The following is a 15,314-nucleotide window of genomic DNA, read 5'->3' on the forward strand; positions in this document are numbered from 1 at the left end:
CCCTAACCCTAACCCTAACCCTAACCCTAACCCTAACCCTAACCCTAACCCTAACCCTAACCCTAACCCTAACCCTAACCCTAACCCTAACCCTAACCCTAACCCTAACCCTAACCCTAACCCTAACCCTAACCCTAACCCTAACCCTAACCCTAACCCTAACCCTAACCCTAACCCTAACCCTAACCCTAACCCTAACCCTAACCCTAACCCTAACCCGTACCCGTACCCGTACCCGTACCCGTACCCGTACCCGTACCCGTACCCGTACCCGTACCATAACACACGCACACAACAACCTTTAATAGGCGACGCACACTAAAGGATAACAGCAACACAACCACAACCACAGCCATAACCATAATCATCACCATTACAGTCCTACACCACACACTTCTGCACATAGCGCAGCAGCAACACAAACAACTAACAATACACACAAATACGGCAGCAGGCTAAACACACACAACACGCAGGCCAGCTAGCGCAGTCGCGCGGCGGGCGTCCTTTTTAAGCACACGCCGCATTACAGAGGCAAGACGCTCAAGCACACCCAAGTCGACGCTAACCAGACCACAGGCGCACGCAATGTATCTCTTTCCTGCGCCTGTATCTCGCACACGTGTCCTCTGAGAGTTTTCGTCGGGAGCCCCATAAAGGCGCCCGCAGGCTCGCCAAAAAAGGCGGCTGAGCAAATGGGCAAAACAGAGCAGGGCACAATAGATGAGCGCATGGAAAGAGTCAGGCGCTTTGCGCCACGTAAATGGATGCCGTGGGTTGCGTGCATTGGCGCTTCCCGTCGGGCGTGGCGGGGGTTGCTTTTGCTTCCTGTCACCGGGTTTTTTTTCGCCGTGCGTTGGCAACGCGAAACGCATCCGCACACATCCCGAGCACCTGCCTGGCACCCAATTTGCGAAGGATTGAAGAACAGGAGTGTTGAGAGGCGGCGTGTTGAGCGAGAGGTCTGGAGAATGCATTACGGTAGTGGGCACCCCAGCGATCCCCAGATGAAATCCTCCCCCAATCAGTGCGACGACGCGGCTCCGTCACGATAGCGCTTGCAATCGATGGCGAAGGGTTATGCTGAAGGATGAAGCAATCCTGGAACAAGCCGCCGCTGGTGATTTCCTGTTGGGGTGCAATCTCTGGGAAACGCCGCTGAGCAGGCCAAAGGTAGCCCGACAGCCGATGCTCGCTGGGGTGCACTAGGATTGCCGCAGGGGCCTTCGCGGTAAGCACATATTTTGCCACACACTGAAGCGCACTGGTTCGCTTCGCCAAAGGCTGTGTGCTCGGAATTGTTTGCTGGGCGTGGCGCCGATCTTTGTAATAAGGTGCCCCGCCTGCTGTGCGAAGGCCCACCCCAACCCCCTGACCTGGGGTCCTTTGCTGGGTAAGTAGCTTCGCGATAGTTGTGGCAAGCCGCCCCACGAGCAAAGGGGACTTCTGGCGTGGGTCCCAGCCCTTCCCGCCTGGCCACGCGAAAACCGCAGGCAGTTGCCACACGGGGGGCTCTTACGGTGAGTGCTGCGATGCCAGCGCCGCGGCGGTGACGCTCTCGAGGCTACTGCTGTCCTGGCCTTGCTGCGGAAGACTCTCCATTCCCATGGCGGAGTTTAGAGCGGCAGGAAATCCCGACGCTCTGGCGAGGAGCAAAATCGCGCGCGGGGAAAATACTACGGCGCATTGAGAATGCACATAGCTTACTTTGTGAAACACGGAGATGCGCCCGGGAGAGATCTCTTAATGCCCCGCTGCTGTGCGCCAAAGGCGCTGAGCCACACTGTTTTTTCCTACCGATAGATGCCGCACGTCTGCACTTCTCGTGGCAACTTGTTTCTGAGTATGTCTTTGCCCCTCCCCCTTCCTACGCCATCATTCTGTAGCGGGGAATCTTCCCTCGTTCGTGTGTACAGTGTTTCCTCCGTGCAATTTTGCGGTGACTGATTGCACTTGGCTGGCATCACTTTCGTCTAAACGTGCGATGTCGCTGCAGCGGGCACGCCCATGCTTCTTTCAGAAGGATCCTTGTACGCATTTCACTGCGTAGAATAAGGGTGTAGAATGAGCACAAGCATGTGCTGCGAATCACTCGGTGCCTCTTGTGGTACATTTGTCGGCTTCTGCAAATGCGCATTTCAGCCGCTTGCGTACTCTAGTTGTGTGCCATAGCCCTTCGCTCCTTCTCGGCTTTTTGTTTCCCCCTCTATACATACGCGAAAGCTGCTTTTAGCGCCCGCAGCGATAGCTCATGGATACTCCCTTCATTGTTGTTGACACGCGGACAGGTTTTCACGTAGCATCGAGGAACCTGCAATCCCTGAGCGCAGACGTAAGGAGCAAAAGTCCCTTGGCTGTGTTGTGCAACACCATCTTTCTTCAATGGGCGTGTATTGACGAGAATACTGTCGGTATTGTGTCCAAGAGTAGTTCGTCCGCCTTTACTGTTGAGACGCCCTTGAGCAGCAGCACACATGGTGATGTTCAATACTTTCACTTCAAGGACGGTTTTTTGTGTGTAGTTTTCGCGAAAAGGCGGCACGAACTCTATGAGCGCTTTGCGGAGTGCATCGTGGGGGAAGCCGTGTGCAGCCGCACAAGTAGACTGTGGGCAGCAGCGCACATCCAGGGGTGTGCCGAGTCAGTTTTCAAAGACAGCATCCGCGCTTTGTTTCGAGGCGCGGGAGTCAAAGACTATGCAATGGTCACGCAGGGACCGTCTGGCTGCGTGACTCTCGGAGATGGTTTCTTGAGCAGGCGGTGCGACATTCTCAAGAACCTTGTGCGCCGCACGTTCTCTTCTGGCGTGCACGTTGCCGGCAATCTGGTGTACTCTGTGAATATCGGTTGTGGGGCAGTTTATGCCGTAGCAGCATGGGGTGTATCTGTCGACTGTTTAGACGTTTTCGGGGATGAGATTCTCTGCTCGTGGGCATTATCATTAGGTAGTGTGGCTGCGCATTAGCGCTGTGAAAAACACAAAAAAAAAAATAAGACTGTGATGGATCACAGCGCATATCTGATTTGCACATGAGGCCTTTCGACTCATTTTTTTGGGTGGGTATCGCGTTTGAGTCCACTTTTTTGTGTCTCCATGCTACCATCCTACGAATAAGCATGAGGCGGCGGATGTGTTCCTGCTTTCTTTTGTTCTTTATCTCACGCTCTCTTTAATTTACGCTCTGCACCATCTTTTCCTTTTTTTCAGCGATTGTAATATATCTGCAGGCGAAAGGATGGACGTCCCAAGCGAAGATTACGATGTAAGCATTATGATAAAGGCGATTCACGAGGTCCAAGATGTTTTGACCTCTCGGCAGTTTGCCACTTTTTCTGAAGTAGACACGGAGATTGGCAAGACCCTAAAACGATACGAGGCGTTCGGTGACGGTTTCGAAAGATTTCACGTCAACTTGACCAAAGATGCGCTGCAGTCCAACGATTTGCAGAAGAGCCTTAAGGATATGGATAAGCGGTGTCAGGATCGTCTGAGAGACTGCGCGTCTAGCCAGAAGGATCAGATTAATGACATTTTGCCTTTTATCCGTAATACATCCTCCATTCTCGTTCATGGGTCGGGTAATTTACTGGCGCTAACGATTGCCTGTTCCATCCAGGAGCATGAGGGGGTTCGTTTTTACATTTGCGAAGGGCGGCCCGCGCGCAAGGGATATCCCCATGGCTCGGGCGAGCAGCTCCTAGAAAAGGTGCTTGCAACACCGGAAGGTGTGCGGCTAAAGGACAAGCTGCATAAGTATTGTACGATCGTGCCCGATAGCGGGGTTAGCTCGGTAATGAACAATGTGGACTTTGTCATTATGGGTGCGTACTGTGTGACAGAGCACGGTGGACTCGTTCACTCTACGGGCTCCCTTCAGATTGCCATAGTGGCCGCCTTCCGTAATGTTCCTTGCTACGTGGTGTGTGAGACGTTCAAGTTTGCGCACATTTTTCCTCTCAGCACCGACGATCTGAAACAGCCGGAGGATGGTGCAGGCGAAGTGGTTCCTTTGGTGGAGTTTGTGCCGCCGTCCATGATCACGCTAATCTTTTCCGAGCAGGGTATCATGCCGCCTTCTGCGGTCGCTGATGAGATGTTTCGCTTTCACACAGCGCCTTCGGCTCCAGGAAGGCGGCGATAAAAGGGCGCCTGTTTTAGCGTTGTATGTTAAGGTGTGTTTGCGTGTGTGCATTTTTAGTGCTACGCGCTGGGCTTGTGTGCTGGACGTGGTAAAGCAATTTTGCCGACGCTCTTACTGCACCTGCAGAGCTCTACTGCTCTTCGGTAAATCCTTCAAATCCCTGCAGTTGCTTTATGGCATACCTGCGTGAGGATGTGTGTGTTTCTGTCTGCCTGGAAAAAGAGTGAGTCCGCACCTTTGTGTTGTCTTTTGAGTGTGTTTCTCCGTCATCGTTTCTCTCTGCTTTTGCTCTCTGCCGCTGTTGCTTGCGCGCAAATCACGCTTTACAGGGAAAGGTTGATGGTGCTCTTGTTCTGAAGAGAAGGATAAACACACAAGCTTATAATCACGGTTACGTCATGCCTTGTAACTGCCGCCAAGGCACCGCACTGCACAGCCATGTTGGCGACCACCTTGCAAGCGAGGGGGTCTTTGGCCTCGGTGTTCCTATAAACGATGCTGTGGATCTGAGTGCAATCCAGCTGTGGAATAGCCGAAATACACCCTCGGAGGCTGGGCGGCTCTTCGATGTGAACAAATCCGCAAACCAGGACCCGATCAGCAGCGATGATGACCAGGAACTGCTGATTAGCGCTCCGCTTTTGTCGGTGTGCCGCATAAAGGGTGTCTCGTTCGTGGCGCCAGCCAACGATACCGCACCGTCACGTGTCAAGATCTTTGTCAACCTCGTCAATGTGGCAGGGTTTAGCTCGGTCCAGCGGCTCGTTCCACAGGAGCAGCTGCAGCTGGCAGACGGTGGTGGAGAGGAGCGCATCGTCTACCGGGTGAATGCAGCCAAGTTCTCTTCAGTTTCCTCGCTCACCTTCTTTTTCGATGAGAGCTTCAATGGGTCTGAGACGAACGTGCTGCGCATCGAACTGTTCGGAGAAAACACAGGCAAGTCAACGCATCAACAAGTGGCAACGAATATTGTCTACGAGGGGCGTGGGAATCCAGCAGATCACCAGAGCAGCGAAGAAAAGAAGTCACTGTTTGAGGTTAGATGAGAGAGAAGGAGACTTGGAGTTATTGCTGGGTGCTTTCGATATTTGTATCCTCACTCTGCTCTGTAGGGATGATGGAATGTGCGGTTTACCAAATCAGCGCAGGATAAAAAAAGGAAGTTGAGTTTCTCGTGTTTTCTTTTTGCGGGCGACAGGAAGACCTGCTCGTGGTGAATCGTTGTATGGGCGGTTGCTTTCTACAGGCTAGTATCTGTAAAGGAGTATTTATATTGTATGTGGGTGCCTCTCACAACCGTTGCCTTTTCTTCTCGCTCTCATGTTGTTGCTGCTTGTCAAACGCACACAGGTTTGTCGTTAGTCGTTCTATCTTTTTTCTCTCGCTGTTCTTAGGTCTTCTTACTGACTGGCGCACCCGACAGGAAAGGAAGAAAGCGAAAAGATGCTTCAGCGTCCTGATCATACTCTTCTGCAAGACCCTTCGTATCCGAAGGATATCGAGCAGAAGCTGACGGAGAATGGTCCAGCACAGGAAGGCAAGCAGTTGTTTAAGCCGGATCCCGCCGTGATTGATCCGCAGCTAAGCGAGGCCGTCTCTCTGGGCACAACAATTCTTGCTGTCTCGTACAAAGGTGGTGTTGTTCTTGCCGCTGACTCGCGCACTTCATCCGGCACATATGTCGTGAATCGTGCCAGCAACAAGCTGACGAAGCTGACGAAGAAGATTTACTGCTGCCGAAGTGGTTCTGCCGCGGATACACAGGCTCTTGCTGAGCGTGTCTCGAACTACCTTGGTAGCTATCAAACCGATATCGGCGCAGACGTGAATGTTGCCACGGCAGCGAATCTGTTTCACAAGATGTGCTATGTGAACAGGTGGAACATCTCGGCGGGCATTATCGTCGCTGGGTACGACCTGATCAACGGAGGGTCGGTGTACAGCATCCCATCTGGCGGGTCGTGCGTGAAGCTCGACTACGCACTTGGCGGCAGCGGCTCCATTTTCTTGTATTCGTTCTTTGATGCCAACTATAAACCGGATATGTCAAAGAGCGAGTGCGTTGCCTTCTGCCAGCGCGCTGTCGCGCACGCGTACAGCCGCGACGGCTCCAGCGGCGGTCTGATTCGTACGATTACCCTCGACGCTGACGAGCCAGAGGACCAGACAGTCCCGTGGAACCGGTCACCCTACTGCATGGAGAAGGATCCCAAATATCAGGTGCAGGCCGTGCTGAACCCGCCCTTCAGCAGCAGCGCGAAGATTACTGGAAATCGGATGTCTTCGACAGTGTGAGAGCGAACTTCACTGCACGAGCCGCGTTATTATCTACGTGTTCCTTCGTTTTCATTTTCTTTCTGTATCTGACGTATGTAGGTGGACGTGCCTCTCTGGCTCTGACTTGTGAAAAGCTCTGCGGATGGAGTATTGAGATCGTGGCCAAGAGCAGCTAGATGAATAAAGAAAAAAGTACCGCGGATCGGGCAAGGGGTCGGATAGTGTGTTGTGTCACATCGGTGTCGCGCTCACGCGTCTGACTACTTCACAAGCATCTTTCTAGGCGAGAGAGCGAAGCAGAACATGGTCTCTTCTGTACTCGTGGCTGTGTGTGTGTGAAAAGTGCGTCGTATTCTGTCCGGTTTTCTGGTCATAAGATGTTTTGTGTGTTCGAGATCTGGACCTTTGGGAAAGCGAAAACAGTCGTTCCTCCTGACGATGGTTTTTTTCACTCTGCTTCTCGATGACCGCTCCTCTTCCGATCTCCGTGTTGAACTCTTATTTTCTTTTGATAGATCCAACCCAGTAACGCGGCAGTCGCGTGCAATAGGGATGAGAGGGCGGCTCGTGCAAAAAGGCGCGGCGGCCCTCTACGCTGGTCCAAAGATTGCCTCCTACACCGATGCGTGCGAAGCCCCAGTCGAAATGTGGGAAGGAGCGATCCCGCTGAAACATGAGCGCGTGTTCAACGGGGGCGTTGTCACTCGCGTAGTAAAGAAAACATACTCCCACCCGCCGGAGATTCATCCGACCAACTTGAGCTTCAATGACATTGATTCCATGTACTGCTTGGGGAACGACGAGCTGATCAAGTACTTCCCGGAGGGCGTGGGTGGAAAGATGATGCAGCTCATGCCCCCAAGCCACCCACGCGGTTTCTTGTACCGGAAGCAGAGTCACCTCCTGAATTGCTTCATTGACAAGCTTCCTTTCTGGCAAAGCAAAGAAGGGGCGCTACGCTCTCTCACAAATGGCCGTCCCGGATTCATCATGGATGGTCCGACAGGGTCCGGCAAGAGCGCGCTGCTCTGCCAAGCAGTGCACTACGCACGCTCTCGCGACATCATTACCCTGTACATCGCAAACGCGAAGGCGTGGACGCATGGGGAGTGGTGCTGGCCTAGCACGATCTTGCCGGGCTTTTTCGATGCCCCTGATGCGGCACGAGAGTTTCTTCGCACGGTGGCAGAAGCGAATCGCTCTCTTTTTCAGGCATGGGAGCTGAGGGTGACGCCGCAGGACTTGCCTCTGGAGCACGGCGAGAAGCAGCCGCGCTCCCTTTACGACCTTTGCGAGTGGGGCCACCGCGCTGTTGCACCAGCGTCTATTGACCGGCAGAGCGTGTGTATCAAGTTTTTCTTCGACGAGATTAGAGCCGAGAAAACGAAGCCCATCATCATAGCCGTGGACGGGTGGAATCTGTTTTCCCACGAGACACACTTCCGCTACCCGCACCCTGACTTCTTACGTACTCTGACAACGCTGAACGACGGGTCGACGGACGTCGACCTCTACCCACAAGAGCTGCCTCGCATTCCGGCGTCGCGACTGAGCTTTGTGCGCGGCCTTAACAAGCTGATTCTCTCCAAGCAGGACCCCAACAAGTTTTTTATCACTTGCACTACGCGTGACTTCAAACCCTTCGACGGTGTCAGCGGATTCACCGACGTGGAAAACGACCGTTTCAAGAACAGCCTCGACGAGTACGCCTCGTATGACCCGGAGAAAGACTCCTTTTTTCACCCTATGCAGGTGGACAACTTTACCGAGTACGAGTACAGGGCGTTCCTCCGCTTCGCCATCAACTCTGGTGAGCTAGCGGGCCTCGGCTGGGGGCCGATGTGGCACTACTCAAGCGATTTTGAACGGAAGCTGTACAAGGTCGACTTTATGTCAGACCGCAACCCGCAGCGCGTCATCGATCACTATCATCAAGAGCTGGTGTGGCGCTACGAGTACAAGCGCACGCGGCAGAAGCAGTACCTGCTAGCGCGACGCAAGATGTGGCAGGGTGCCGAGGTGTCTAATCCACTGCGCAACGGCAAGTGAGAAGCTCGGGCGTCTCCTCAGTGCGTTGGAAGCAGGTTGGTCTTGTAGTCGGTCTCATGTCTTTTGGTCTTGCGTTTTTCCATTTTGAGCTGTTGCTATGCTAGTGGTTGTGAAGGATAAGTTGTAGCTGCGGCCGAGGAGTCTGCTGTGGATGGCTACATGATTGAAATAGCTCCGCATTTCCGTTCGTCTCGGACGCAACTCGAGCTATTCGAGACTCGTACTGAGAGTAGTTGCTGACGTGATCTTCAGGTGTACGCGGCTGTGCCGATGAAACGTTGCGCTTAAGGCATTGGTTCTTGTTCGGTGATGTGAAACCACGCTATCCTTGCGGTTTTTGCTGCCGGAGCAGAAGCAAAAGGACCGAGGGTTTGCCTATTCGAATGCGTATTAAATGTTCTGTGTTCCTCATCTTCCCAAACGCAACGAGAATCGCTCTTTGTTCCCTTTTCTATGTCTCACCGGCAGGCGACTCAAAAAAGAAAAAGAACGGCGCCGTCCGTGTTCGTTGCTCCTTAGCAAAGCGGGCAGAAAACAGGAAAACGGCCTGTTGCTTGTCCTCGGGCTTGTACTAAGTGGGAGGCGGGCGAGCAGCTACAATGGCAAAGCGTGACAAGAGGCGCACGGCGCTGGTGCAACAGAACTTTGACAGCCTGAAGAGGTTCTATGCGATTTCGCCCTTCGCCGCCGCGGAGCGAGCAACTCTCCCGCCTGTATACTGTGGTGTCTACAGTCGGCGCGCCGCTATGAATTCATACCACGTTGTAGGCTCCTCACGAGACCAGATCGTCTTGGAAGCCATGCGCACCTTTACTCCGTCGACGTGCACGAAGGAGGTGATGGATTTGTATCTAGAGGTGGCGGCGCTGGTGTCGCTCTACTTCGACACGAAGGAGCAGCTGCTGGCGCTGCCAGATGTTTGAGTGCCGTTCTCAGGTGAGCAGAGTACCTTTCCGAAAAAAGAAAAAGATGCAAGAAAAAGTCACATGCAACTGGCCAGCGTCGTTCTCGTTTCACACGTGCTTTGCCGCACGAAGAGGGGCTTGGACCGTCTCGAAAGCCTCTACCGATATTGGCCGGCGTACGGTATCCCCGGTGACGGCCATATGGAATGCGAACGATCTAACTGCACTTAGTAAACCTCTCGCTTTGAAACTCCCTTTTATGCAATGAACTGCTCTCTCATTTTCTACGGCGTTTCTCGTTGGCGTGTCACATGTTTTTCTCTCACTAATGAGCGCGCCGTATCGCCTCAAAGAGCGTGTTCATGCGAGAGTATGGCGCAGCCACAGGAAAGCGCCAGTATTTCATCCGATGAACTAGTGGTCTGGAAAGCTGCCGAGCGAGTGAGGCAAGGCGCCTCTTTACACCTCTCACGGGTAGCTCGCTGTATCGCCTCTGCCACGAAATTGCTGAAGGTCGGAACAAAAGCGATGGAGCGAGTGGGCGGGAACACGATTGTGTTTGGCCCTATTCGTGGCCATGCTGCTGACTTTGCGAACATTCTACTAACGAAGGTGCTTCCGAATCGTTGCGTCAGAAATATTGTTTTCTTGGGCAACTACATCGATGGAGCACACCAGTCGCTGGGTGTCCTCTTCCTGATCTCGGCGCTTATTGTGTGCTCTCGGTTCCACATTGTACCTCTCATCGGCAAGCATGAAATGATGTACCCTATCCACCCGGAGACCTTCGGTTCTCTTCGGAACGAGATGCTTCTGTGCTGCACGCGCCGACGCCAGCCGCTGGAGCAGTACGAGAGTATCATGAAGGAATTCTTTTCTGCTCTCCCCATTGCGTGCGTGGTGGAGAACAAGTTCTTCTGCGTTGCCGGCGGGCCCTCCTCGAAGTTTCGCACACTGGAGGAGATCGAGTTGATAACGGTGACGCAGGAGGCATCGAAAGAGTTTGTCTTGAATGAACCAATGGACGAGGATGAGGAGCGCATCGCTGACGGATGCGCTTTTGTTGCATCACAGGGGAACGAGCTCGCCTTCCGCTATACGTTCAATGCTGCCTGCAACTTCCTGAGCCGCAACAAATTGGCAATGCTCATCGTTGGCATGGAGTACCATATGAGTCTTCCAGACTACGACAGCTTTTCTCGCCCGAACCATTACAAAGAATCAATCTACTTCCCCGGATACATCCTAGGTCGCTTCCACCCCGAGACGCAGTTGCCGGCAGTACTGTCGATGTTCTCCGCACCGTCGTTCTGCGGTGTGAACCGCAACAACGCGTGCATTGCGGAAATTACCGGCAACCGGTTGGTGGTGCAGGAGCTGGGCGTTTATGCGAAGCGCCCTCTTGTGACACCTGGCACGCAAGATCATGCCTTCTCGTGGGTGCAGCCGATGCTGGAGCGTGCCGTCGTGGCCATTGCCCGAGATATCATTCTGGGGGTCATCAAGGAGGATGCAGCGAGTGAGGGCGATGCTCACCGTAAGCGGTTGGAGGAAGTTGCCGTGTCGAAAATGCGGCGCATGTGTATGCTACTGCATACACACAACATCCCTCTCCCTGATGTGCCTAAGCTGGCGGTGAACTGATGCCGCTACAGCGCTTTTTCGAGATATGTGCGCGTGCGTGTGGAAATCGGCTGCTGCGAGTACGGCCATTCTCCTCAAGTGCTCGACCGCGCTGCTGACTATACGCCTTGAGTGCCGGCGTCTGCGCTCGTGCGTCATGGGAAGTGGCATTATGTCACACCTCCTTTCTCTTTTTGTTGTATGTGTCTGTGTCCTGTGGTTTGTGAGCACAAGAGCATTTCGTTGCGTAAATGCCCTGCTCACGTCTATTGTTGTTCTGTACATTCGTAGGTTTGGGTGAATGCCAAGGAGGGGGTCTTCTCGTATGTGCGCGTGCCTCTGTGGGCATGTATGCTCTCGCTTACCGGCTATGCGTGGTTGCGAGACAAGAGACGCAGTCTACGGTGGATGTCTCACTGAGAAGTTTACGATTGGGTTTTGCAGCAGGCGGGCGCTGCTTGTCGGGAGTGAACGCCCTTGGCTTGGTAGCGGTGCGCCTGTTCTCTGCACAAGGCGGAAGAACGTCGAGCAGGTCCTATGGTGCCTGCCGTGGAAGAGAAACGGCTTGCGCTCTCTTCTTTCTTGTGACTCACGGAAAGTGCCACTCCGCCATTGCTCTCAATCGACATATCCCGAGCTCTCATCCCTACGTTCCCACCTCGTTTGTCGGACGTCACTCACTCTCACACGTTGTATCACAACGATGCGGGTTGCTCCCCGTGACACAAGCTTACGTACTCCCTACCCCATGCATCTTGACTTTGTCCTGCAGACGTTTTTTTTCCCGCTACCATTTTATCAGTCAAAACTACGGAAAAGTTGTGAGCCATGTCCCGCTTGATGCCGCATTACTCCAAGGGCAAGACGGCCTTCCTGTGCGTAGATCTCCAAGAGGCGTTTTGTAAGCGCATCAAGAATTTTCAGAATTGCGTGTTCGTTGCCAACCGGCTGGCACGCCTGCATGAGGTGGTGCCCGAGAACACCAAGTACATTGTCACAGAGCATTATCCGAAGGGTCTCGGCCGCATCGTGCCGGAGATTACCTTGCCCAAAACCGCCCACGTGATCGAGAAGACGCGCTTCTCGTGTATCGTGCTACAAGTGGAGGAGCTTCTGAAAGACGTGGACAATGTTGTCGTCTTCGGTATTGAGGGGCATGCCTGCATCCTGCAAACAGTGGCTGACCTCCTGGACATGAACAAGCGTGTGTTCCTTCCAAAAGACGGCCTGGGCAGTCAAAAGAAGACAGACTTTAAGGCCGCGATGAAGTTAATGAGCTCGTGGGGCCCCAACTGCGAGATCAGCACCTCTGAGTCGATTCTGCTTCAGATGACAAAGGATGCCATGGACCCCAAGTTCAAAGCGATTTCGAAGCTGCTGAAGGAGACACACCCGATGCCGATCTGAGCAAGTGCACGGCAGACAAGGCTGTCGGGCATGCGAGTGCAACAGGGAGGGCTCTGCGGCAGCAGTCCGGTAGCGCTCTCATTGACGGTCGATCTTTCTTGCCTTCCACCTCTGCGCATAGCTCTGCTTTCACGGCTTCTTGATGGCGTATAAAAAGCGACGTCCGCGTCTTGATGTATTGAAACAAAATATGAAAAAGCGTGTCGGATGCTCTTGTGAAGGCAGGCGTGCCGACCACAGCTGGCCAATTTCTATGCTAGTGCCAATGCATCTAATGACGTTTTCTCAATGACCGCTCTCACCCCTTTTTGTGAGTGCAGAGAGATGCTTTTTCGTGTGCTTCATTGCTTTTCCTCGCGTATCGTCTCACGCGCATCTGTTTTTGTTTCGCTTGTTCACCACATATTGCAGGATAAAGAACCGCCAGGGGGGAGGGCTCTTCAGTATCAAAGAACAGCGAAGCTTCCGGCTCAGCGTGCAGTCAGGCACGGATAAGTGGCATGCAGGCGTGAGTTTCAAAGGAAAAGTAGGCTATTTTTCTGTTTTCCGAGGCTAGCTCTACCTCCTTTATGCAGACTGTTCTGAGTGGAGCGTGAAACTTGCGTGGCTTGCTATTGCGGCAGATTAACTAAGCAGTTCTCTCGTTCTGCGCACACCTCTTGCGTCTTCGTGTACTCAAATGGACAGAACACGTTGAAAGATTACACGTTGGCGATCTTCTTTGTACGCTGTTATGCACACGCTTTTCGCTACCTTTCCTTCATTCTCCCCGCCATTTGTTTCTGTTCCTCTTTCTTTTTTGCCGATTGCGCGTGACATCGTGCACCACTGCGCGGGTCTTCTGCGTCGACCCAAAGTATTAAGAATGAGTGGGGAGTTCTCACTGCTGCAGCACCTCGGCGTCACCGTGGACAGGTGCGATTCCTCCGCCGATCGTGCTCCTCCGACGCATTCAGCGAAGGCGGCTTTTCGGGTGTGGGCACCGACACAGCACCCTCCATCGAAGTGCGGTACAGCAGAGGAGACGTGCCGGGTACTGGAAAAGAAGCGCAAGGGCGCCCACTCCTCGTATGCCGATCCCACCGGAGAGGTGCTTCTACGTCGGAAAAATGGAGTGGAGGTTGAGTATGTTGTGTACAACTCCAAGATTCCATCGGTCCATGGTGTCAACAAGCGACTTGCCGAGACGAAGGCTGAGCGGGAGCGCGAGGAGAACTCCCCCTATGTCATGTGCGGTCTCGCGCTAGGCAAAGGCGAAGCTGGACAGGAGGAGGCGCGACGGTTGCTGCTGCAGGAACTGCGCCGGTGCAACCAGGAGCAGGCGCGTATGAAGAAAGAGGAGGGTCTTCGCGAGCGTGCTCGACGCATAGAACACGAGCGCGCTGTTATACAGTACAACGCGGGTGAGGCAGCACGTGAAGAGGGGAATGCGACGCAGAAGAAAAAGATGGACGGGGAAGCTGTGAGCGAAGCAGCAGTGAAAGCTCTCGCCCTGCGAGAAGAGCGGCGAGCGGATGCACCTGTGGAGTCGAGAGTTGTTGCGAGTGGATGGGACGGCAAGGACGAAGATGACCGCCGGCGCCTCGCCGCAGCGGAGCGCACGCGGCAGCTTGCCGAAGAGAACTTCCGTGCGGCGGAGCAGAGGCGTGCGGAACGCATGGCGCAGGAGCAGGGAGCGCGCGAAAGGGCGCAAGTGGAGCGCATGGAACTGCAGAGGCAACTCGCACACGAGCATGAGAAGGATCTGGAAAGGCACCGTCGCAACGCTGAGGCGTTGCGAGGTGCACAAGAGGCCGCGCGCGAGCTCCGGTCGAGGGCGGACGCCGCTGATGCGCACTTAAAAGCGGTGCCGTCGGGGTCGCTTTTCGACGCGGTGGAAAGGCGACAGCGGGATGAGGCGATGCGGGCACAGCAGAAGCGGATGGAAGACATGGCCGTGAACGTGCGTCTGGCGGCGCAAAAACGAGCAAACGCGCAGGCCGAGAGGGATAGGGAGCGGCAGTACGCCGCGGAGTATGCGAAGGCGGAACTGGAGAGCTTTCAGCGTGAAGTGGAGCACGCGCGTCAGAGGCGCCAGCAGGCGCGTCTGGAGCTACAAGACGCAGCAGAGGCGGCTGCAAAGGTTCGACAGGCTCACGCAGACGCCGCGCGACAGCGAGAGCAGTCAATGGAGCCCCTTCTCTTCTGGCCAGCGGCGCAGTCGCCGGGAGCCGAGAAGGCCAAGATAGCTGAAAGTCGTCGCTTTCGTGAGGACCTTTGCCGACAAGCCGAAAAAAAGCGCAACGAGCGCGCTCAGGAAGAGGAAGCGGAACGGGCGAGGGAACGCGCACTCATCGAGTACGATACCCGATCAGCGCAGGAGGCTGTAGAGCGTGAGCGCAAGGACACGAGAGAAAAAGCAGAGCACCTCCGGCGCGTTTTGGAAGCGCAGATTGCACAGAAGCGCAAAGGAACGGTAGGGAGCCGGCAAGCATGTGCCGCTGTGGATGTCTCACACGTACCCGCTACAGAGCCGATGATACTGTACCGTTGCCCCGTGACTGGAGAGCTTCTGCCTGCCAGCGCTTACGACTTTGGCGTTCAGCGAGGACGGTAGGAACCCTGCGTCTAGCTTGACCGCGACTGACTGTGCTGCGGGGACTTCAGGCTGAGCGTCTCGCTCCCCTTCTCCTTTTCATAGTGAGGGAACGTGCACATTTGGAAGCAGTAAAGCCAAGCGTGACCGTACAGTGAGGGAGGAAAGGAGAGGGGCGGGGATGTCGCAGGCTTCCTCATTGTGCCATGCTGGGGCGTGTCGAATCTTTTAGATTGCGCACATGTACACACGATTACCGTTTCCGTAGACGAAATAGAAGCAACGACACCGAAACTGAGCAGATAGCAGAAGAGGTAGCAGAAAAGAGGCTCCCCA

At 54.3% G+C, this 15,314-nt stretch overlaps 8 protein-coding genes across 8 annotated transcripts; all 8 read left to right on the plus strand.

Annotated features, from left to right (window-relative positions):
* Window positions 1-3,236: 3,236 nt before the first annotated feature.
* Window positions 3,237-4,142, plus strand: LMXM_12_0010 (putative translation initiation factor EIF-2b alpha subunit; the record flags this gene model as incomplete). Its single annotated transcript, XM_003873054.1, has 1 exon — window positions 3,237-4,142. The coding sequence occupies one exon, from the start codon at window positions 3,237-3,239 to the stop codon at window positions 4,140-4,142; it is 906 nt and encodes a 301-aa protein (XP_003873103.1).
* Window positions 4,143-4,540: 398 nt separating this feature from the next.
* Window positions 4,541-5,188, plus strand: LMXM_12_0020 (conserved hypothetical protein; the record flags this gene model as incomplete). Its single annotated transcript, XM_003873055.1, has 1 exon — window positions 4,541-5,188. The coding sequence occupies one exon, from the start codon at window positions 4,541-4,543 to the stop codon at window positions 5,186-5,188; it is 648 nt and encodes a 215-aa protein (XP_003873104.1).
* Window positions 5,189-5,585: 397 nt separating this feature from the next.
* LMXM_12_0030 (putative proteasome beta-1 subunit) lies at window positions 5,586-6,437 on the plus strand (the record flags this gene model as incomplete). Its single annotated transcript, XM_003873056.1, has 1 exon — window positions 5,586-6,437. One exon carries the CDS (start codon window positions 5,586-5,588, stop codon window positions 6,435-6,437), a length of 852 nt encoding a protein of 283 aa, XP_003873105.1.
* A 627-nt stretch (window positions 6,438-7,064) lies between these two features.
* LMXM_12_0040 (conserved hypothetical protein) lies at window positions 7,065-8,468 on the plus strand (the record flags this gene model as incomplete). The annotated part of the gene is made up of 1 exon (XM_003873057.1): window positions 7,065-8,468. One exon carries the CDS (start codon window positions 7,065-7,067, stop codon window positions 8,466-8,468), a length of 1,404 nt encoding a protein of 467 aa, XP_003873106.1.
* A 599-nt stretch (window positions 8,469-9,067) lies between these two features.
* Window positions 9,068-9,391, plus strand: LMXM_12_0045 (conserved hypothetical protein; the record flags this gene model as incomplete). The annotated part of the gene is made up of 1 exon (XM_003873058.1): window positions 9,068-9,391. The coding sequence occupies one exon, from the start codon at window positions 9,068-9,070 to the stop codon at window positions 9,389-9,391; it is 324 nt and encodes a 107-aa protein (XP_003873107.1).
* Window positions 9,392-9,745: 354 nt separating this feature from the next.
* LMXM_12_0050 (conserved hypothetical protein) lies at window positions 9,746-11,017 on the plus strand (the record flags this gene model as incomplete). Its single annotated transcript, XM_003873059.1, has 1 exon — window positions 9,746-11,017. The coding sequence occupies one exon, from the start codon at window positions 9,746-9,748 to the stop codon at window positions 11,015-11,017; it is 1,272 nt and encodes a 423-aa protein (XP_003873108.1).
* An 807-nt stretch (window positions 11,018-11,824) lies between these two features.
* LMXM_12_0060 (ribonuclease mar1) lies at window positions 11,825-12,403 on the plus strand (the record flags this gene model as incomplete). Its single annotated transcript, XM_003873060.1, has 1 exon — window positions 11,825-12,403. One exon carries the CDS (start codon window positions 11,825-11,827, stop codon window positions 12,401-12,403), a length of 579 nt encoding a protein of 192 aa, XP_003873109.1.
* A 733-nt stretch (window positions 12,404-13,136) lies between these two features.
* LMXM_12_0070 (conserved hypothetical protein) lies at window positions 13,137-14,999 on the plus strand (the record flags this gene model as incomplete). The annotated part of the gene is made up of 1 exon (XM_003873061.1): window positions 13,137-14,999. The coding sequence occupies one exon, from the start codon at window positions 13,137-13,139 to the stop codon at window positions 14,997-14,999; it is 1,863 nt and encodes a 620-aa protein (XP_003873110.1).
* Between the last annotated feature and the right edge of the window lie 315 nt (window positions 15,000-15,314).

This window comes from Leishmania mexicana, chromosome 12, assembly GCF_000234665.1.
Source record: "Leishmania mexicana MHOM/GT/2001/U1103 complete genome, chromosome 12".
NCBI lineage: Eukaryota > Euglenozoa > Kinetoplastea > Trypanosomatida > Trypanosomatidae > Leishmania > Leishmania mexicana.